The sequence below is a fragment of the Limulus polyphemus genome, unplaced genomic scaffold, assembly GCF_000517525.1.
Source record: "Limulus polyphemus unplaced genomic scaffold, Limulus_polyphemus-2.1.2 Scaffold674, whole genome shotgun sequence".
Lineage (NCBI taxonomy): Eukaryota > Metazoa > Arthropoda > Merostomata > Xiphosura > Limulidae > Limulus > Limulus polyphemus.
In genome coordinates this window covers 349,386-356,749 of record NW_013666284.1, presented here as the reverse complement: position 1 = coordinate 356,749, position 7,364 = coordinate 349,386, and the positions used below count along the sequence as shown (strand labels likewise).

Here is a 7,364-nt window from a genome sequence, read left to right as displayed (position 1 = left end):
TTCATAACACTATTAAGGTTATTCCCATCCAAATTATACTTATAATTCAAATTATGATAACCCACATGCATTATCCTGCATTTATTATAATTAAAACCCATCTGCCATTTATTTGCCCAACTCACTATATGATCTAAATCCTTTTGTAAATCAGCAGCATCCTCTTCACAGCTAGCAACACTGAAGACTTTAATATCATCTGCAAATTTAAGTAATTTGTTGACTATCCCTTCATCTGTGTCATTGTTGTAAATCAAAATGAGCAAAGGTCCTAAGACTGAGCCCTGAGGTACCCCACTTGTGACATTAATCCAGTTTGACTGAACTTCATTTGTAACAACCCTCTGCTTTCTTCCATCCAGCCATTCTTCTATCCAATTTGCTAAGTTATCCCCTACACCTATAGAGAGGTTTTTTACAAGCCTTTTATGTGGCACCTTGTCAAATGCTTTCTGAAAATCCAGATACACCAAATTTACACCCTTACCCTCATCTACATAAACAGTAACAATATTCATATATTTTTCTTTTTTGTATAACATCTCATAATAAGGCTAGTTTTAAAATTTGTTTTGGAGATTACAGTGTAGCCTATAATTACTACAATTAACACAACAAAATTAATCAGAACCGCCATTATGCATCAGCTGTCACTATATACAAGTAGTGTTGTAAATCTAAAAAAAAAAGTTACAAATTTCCGATTTATTTTTCCAGAATGCATTAATGAACAACCTTATATTTAATTAATTTGATTATAATAATATGAATCAATGAAATTTGATATTTATGATTTAGAGAAATGTTAAATGTATTATTGTTATATAGATATATTGAAAAATAATTATTTTAGTTCAAATTTTAGCCACTTTCTTCAATTCACCTTTTGCATGTCTCTTACATTTAGAATAAACACATGTTAGTGTATTGTCCCAAGAGATGTCACCACAAGCACCTCCCAAGCTTTGAAGCACTGTCATGTTGATTTAAAAACAAAAATCCAAGCCTTCTTATTAACTGTACTGGAAGTTTATTTTTGTTGACTTGATACTCTGTGGTAGAATTGGTTACCAAATAGAAAGCTTTTAAAACAAATATCATGGTGGCTTACCTAATGTAGGATATGGAGGCCAGAGAATCATTATCCGAGTCTTTATGGAGCTTTTCTTGTTCTTCCTAATAGAAAAGTATCAAAACTTAAGATTAATGTTTCATAAATTTGGTTAAAACAGGGTTACTCTTCAGTATTACCAACTGAACAAACACCTACCAACTGCTAGAATATCTACTATCTAAACTCAGCTGAAAAGCCTTACAAAAATCTCAGATTAATTTATATTTATAGTTCTTAATGGCCAGTATATGTTTACACACACAATTATTACAGATTAGTTGATTTAATCCATCATATGACCTTTATAAATGTTGATAAAACATACTTATCTACCACCTATTGCTGTGAGGTAGTGATTCCTGTTTTATTTTTATCTATGTTTTTTTTTCTGTTATTTAGTTCAGCTATATTTTTATCTTAAAAATGCTAGCTCACCTATCTCCTAGTGTATATTAAGCATTAATTCACTTTTATATTAAAACACCAACACAAACTTTATCAGAAGTGATAAAGTTCATTGCAGCTACTTACCTGATCATTGTTTGTAATATTTTGAGAAGTGTTTAGTATTGTTCTTTCATATAGTCTTATGAATTAAGTTTTTATTCTTCTGGTTCTTTTTCTTTTCTTAATTCTTTATTATACTGTGTGCTTTCAAGTTTGATATTAAAATTGTAGTTTTTTTATTTGAATATCTGTTTTTCAGTTTGAAATATTTAGTCCTAAAACATTCTGGTCAGGAAATACTTTAGATAAAGACTTTATTTCCAATATTTGTAAAACTTGTATTGTGCTTAATAAATTTGTAATGTTACCTTACCTTAGTAGTATCATGGTTATTTAATATATTAATACCCATTCATTTAGTACCAATCTTTTCTGAAGAATCCTAGCAATTTCTAATTTCCAGCATTTTTCACTAAGAAATGTTTTCATTCATTGTTTCCCAAAATACTGCTAAGAATCAAATTTTCACAATTGTCCTGGAGATTTTATAAGTAGCTGTTAGCTTACTTTGAAAATATAGCACCCACAGAGCTTTTGTAATTTGCCTTGAAATCATTTAGCACTAACCTACTTGTGTAGCTCAACTTGAAAAAGTCCAGAACTCACTCTGCTCCTATAACTTGACTAGAAAGAACCTTATGCACACAATCTACTACAACCCAAACTGAAAATCTATGACATCTAGCTTTTGTAGCTTGTCTTAAATTAATCTAGTGTTTACCCATCTACCAAAGCTTGTTCTGTAAAAGTCTTGCACCCACCTAATTTCTATAAGTTGCCTGGAAAAGTCTGGTATCTGTTTATCTCTTGTCATTGGCTTGGAAAAATTATAGAACTCAACTTGTTTCTGGCACTGAATTTGAAAGAGTTAATATGCCCTATATTTCTGTAACCAACCCTTTTCTCTTCAGTTCCACTACTGGTCTATTAACTCAAAAATATAGTATCAATATGCAAGTGTGTTGTATATATACATACATACATACATACAAAGATGTGAAAAAAGTTTTATTAAACTTTATTATAAATACACATAAAAACCATAGTGCACACTTTTATTTATTCTTTCATAAAACCACTACTCTCCATAATTCCTGGCTTATTAACCCTATAATTATGGGCATCTCTGTACTGTGCATGTCATGAAATCTTACTTTGTTACATTCATAATTTAATTAAGCAATCTTACTATCAATTTTTACCAATAAAATTAGCATTACAATTTACAATATGGTTCAAAGTTTTATATTATCTAAGTTTTAATTCCTTTATTTCAAAACAAACCTTAAAGAAAAATTCTTAAATTTCAGTTTGATGCACAAGTTCTCAAAATTTTAACTTTTTGACTCTGTAACTTAAATAGTTCTTTCTGTACACTATACTTCTATGTTAATTGCTCTGTTTACACATTATTCTTTCAAGCCCCTTATAGGACATTGGGAAGAAAGATAAATAATTTTCTTGGAACTCTTGACAGATACCATGCCCACTCTCTACACATAGTTGCAATTTCTCAGCCAATTATACTTTGTTGAGCTAGATGATTGTAACCAATAGAAAGACCATATTTTGGAATACTATTTTCCAAAAATTGGCATGAAGAATTCCATAGAGAATTTGTCAAATGTTCTTAGCATTGTTGCTGCTTGCATCCACGCTAGCACTTTAGCATTATTTCTCACCTATAAATATGTTAGTTAGACACTAAATTAAATGTTATTTATGTTTTACTTTTATATTTTAGTTAATTATGTTTAAAATGCATATTAGAAAGGTATAATTATTATTTTTTAATATAAGCCAAGCTGCCTCGGTTTATCAGGCTTAGTGTAATAGGCAAATGTCCCAACGTTCTGACAATGGCTAAAGTGTCGCTGCCGAGAAATCCCTGAGAACACCTGTTAACATGTATTGCGATAAGTAATAATGCTTAAGGATAGGAAAGGAAAATAAAACATCAAAAATAATTTTTTCTGTAAAAGTAAAAACTTATAATTAAGAATATAAACTAAGAAGATTTTCAAGATTATTCAGTGAAAAATTAAAACGTATGTATATTAGTTTTACAGATTTCACTGCACAATAAGTTGATGACAATACCTGAAATATTTGGAGTCTGAGTGCAAATAACTATGATACAAAAATAACAAGTCTTTAATTAAAATACTTAATTAAAACAATCTCATTCCTTTGTGTACAAAATACTTGTAATCTTTAACAAAATATTTTGTGAAGATGTATTAAAAAAGCTCAGTTATTCTAAATAATGTTGAACTGTGTATCATTCTCTGTATGAGAAATAGCCAAATGGGTTCAAACCCATAACCATAAGGTTAACTGAAATAGTCCTTACAATATTGTAGGTACTTACTTTAAGAGATTCTTGGAAAGAAGAAGCCTGGTACTGAGCGTATCGAGCAATGGTAGTGTGAGACCGTTGACTCTCACATCTCCACACTTGTTTAGTTCTCTCTTGATCCCAGTTCTCATCAGATGACTGCATCAACTATTGGATATAAAAACATAAAAAATGTATTGCAAATTTCAAAGAGAAATATTAAATCATTTACATTAATATTAATTTTACTTTATAATATATACTCATTCATATATTATCAGTAAAGGTAAAGTCATCATTCATACAAGTATGTTGCTCTGACATTTTTTGATTAATACATTACCTATGGCACACCCTACCACAATATAATGCCTTGGTATTAGGCCATGGAAAAAGACCCAAATGTCAGTGAAGTTTAATTGGTATTATAAAACAGCATGCTGGTTATGTACATAAGAGATGCTCAATCTGATGCACAAAGTAGCAATACAAACATATATGCAAGTTCGGTGCTAGGGGAAGAAATATTTGAAATTGTGTCTTTATTTTTTTTATGAAGACTCAAGTCAATAAATCTTTTCATGCCTCTATTGGTACAGAAAATATTGTATATTAGATTATAAAGAAAGTGTTCATTGCATTTTTATAAGAATACAGTAAAAATAGAAGTCGAAACATGTTTAGTTATTAGAAAAAACAATAGTTGAAGTTTTTGGAATATCCTAATTAAATCTGTTTATAGACCTGACTAATATTCTTTTTTGTAGTCATTTGTGTCAATTACTTAAAAAAAACAAGTTGGTTTAACTCTTTCAACCCAGGCTTGGTACCTGGGACCAACCTCATAACCATTTTGTGCTTGTTATAGTTTTCATGCTATAACTTTTAAATTAGTAATCGAATGTTAACGAAATTTGGCAGATTATCAGTAAACATTACAATGCTTTCATACATAGAATATCTAATTTTTTTATTAAGTCTTAAGGTTTGTAAAGCATTGTTTCTCTCATGCCTTTTTTTTTCTTTTCACATCTTGCCTGTCCATCATGCAAAGTAATTTTCATTTTAAGATTAAGAATACTTTTATGCATCTGAAAATTTTGAACTTTCACATGCAAAATCTTTATAATGTCTGGATAGTTAGTTATCAAACATTTCTGAAAAAAAACTTGTATTTTATCTGTTATTTTCAGTAATTAATCTCTGTACAGGTTCGGTAAATTCGACCGATCTCGCAACCACCATAAAATATTAGAAAATAAACATAAATTATGCCTCTTTCATTCTAGAATGAACATAAATTTTAACACAAAAACATAAATGTTTAGATGAAACAGTTTAATTCTCATAACATATATTGACCTTTCACCCATGCCTAGCTAACAATACAGTAGTTACAATGACGTGGCTCACGTGCACTCATGTTACTCTATCAAATAACATAAAGGTGTACAAAGTAATTTGTATTGGCTGTGTTTTAGTCAACTAGTATTTTCTAAAATAGAGTCACATTTCAATTGTTATACATTATATATGTATATAGATTATTGCTATTTTGAAATAAGTTCTTAAAGTTATTAAAACATAGAACAGTAAATAAAGAAGTAACGCAAACAATTATCTCTTTCAGTTACAAACTTTGTACTCGGTTGCTGCTTGACGTACTTTGCTAAGCCTTTAAAAATTTTGCATGTGGAGGATATGAAACAAAATTATTTTTTTTTTTAGGTTTTATATATATACTTTTGAGTAACTAAAAAATCATAAATTAGTACATCAATACCATAGAATTCTACTACAATTTATCAAACTACGTGAGCAATATCTTAGCAAACAGAAAAGATAAGACCTTATTTTATATTCCATCTTGTCAATATCTGTAATTTGAGTTTTTAATTCATATGAAACTATAGACTTAGTATTTTGACTTCACAAACATCTAATTTGAACCAGTGATGCATTCAACATACAACGTGACACATAAAAATCGATGTTTCTGTGTGTTTTTTAATATTTACTTTTAAATTAACAAATTGAGTAATGTATAGTTCTAAAATTTCAATTATAATCTACAGTTTGATACCAAACTTATTGACATCAATTCATGAAATAGTAGTTCAATAAAATTTTGAATGCAAGTCAACAAATGAGATGACATGGCCTTTCACCTGTGACCCATCTTGAAAGGATTAATAAGATTGGTAAATAATAATGTTACGACAGCAGAAGTCATGTGATGCTGCTAGTGCATTTGGTGCTGGTAGTGTGCGTGAAATTTCTCGAATGATCATGAATGATCTGGAAGGCCCGATTGCATTCAAGATGCCCTCTTTGTTAGTATATAAGCCTGGCACATATGCCAGCGATATATAGATAATTAAAGAAGTGAACAGTAGTGACAGTAAGTAAAGTGTGTGAATCACTGTGATTTATAGTGTGTATTATAAAAGTTGTTAAGTTTAAAGTGACGAGAAACGTATTGACTGTGGAACTACTGTGTACTAAAGTTTGTATCGAGGAAGCATAAACTGGTTTAATCAAGAAAGGACTTGTATCGCTGAAGCTCCTCAGAAAGAATTTGTACTGGAAATTATCAAACAAGCAGATACGTAACAAATTGGTGTCAGAAGTAGGATGAAAGAGAAAAAAAGAAGATGGAAACGAGAAGTGGCAAATCAAACTACAGCTTAGCAGATTTGATGGCAGCAATACAAGAACAACAAAAGAAACAACAAGAATGAGAAAATAAACAAGAAAAGAGACTACAAAAGTGGCTGGAGGAGAAAGAAAAGAAACAAGAACAGAGACTACAGCAGTGGTTGGAGGAGAAAGAAAAGAAACAAGAAGAGAGACAACAGCAGTGGCAAGAAATCCTGCAACAGTGACAGCTTGAACAGCAAAATAAACACGAGAGATTACAGCAGTTCTTGGAGGAGAAAGAAAAGAAACAAGAAGAGAGACAACAGCAGTGGCAAGAAATCCTGCAACAGTGACAGCTTGAACAGCAAAATAAACACGAGAGATTACAGCAGTTCTTGGAGGTAAAAGAAAATAAACAAGAGGAGAGATTACAGCAGTTGTTGAAGGAAAAAGAAAGGAAACAAGAAGAACGAGAAAATAAGCAAGGAGAGAGACTACAGCAGTGGCAAGAAAACCAGCACCAGTGGCAACTGGAACAAGAAAAGAAACAAGAAGAAAGTATCCAACAGTTGAAAGAAAGCCAGCATACACAAATGGAAAAGATTAGTAAATTTCAAAGTCAATTAAATACATTAAATGATGATCTACTGTCTTTTACACAGGGAGGATATATCAACAATGGACCTAATCAGCCCCAGACAACAGGAAGCCACTTCCAGACCCTGCAGCTAAACCCTAATGCAGACAGACATGATCAGTCCTGCC

The 7,364-nt window shown here is 30.7% G+C and overlaps 1 protein-coding gene across 3 annotated transcripts in view; it reads right to left on the bottom strand.

Moving 5' to 3' along the window:
• Positions 1-7,364, bottom strand: part of LOC106459882 (lysine-specific demethylase 6A-like) — a 43,644-nt gene that overhangs the window by 9,323 nt on the left and 26,957 nt on the right. For all 3 annotated transcript variants that reach the window (XM_022386455.1, XM_022386453.1, XM_022386454.1), the window contains exons 10-11: positions 3,993-4,127; positions 1,112-1,176 (exon numbers count right to left, since the gene is read on the bottom strand). In XM_022386455.1, the coding sequence (XP_022242163.1) occupies positions 1,112-1,176; positions 3,993-4,127 (200 nt within the window). The remainder of the gene's footprint in view (positions 1-1,111; positions 1,177-3,992; positions 4,128-7,364) is intronic.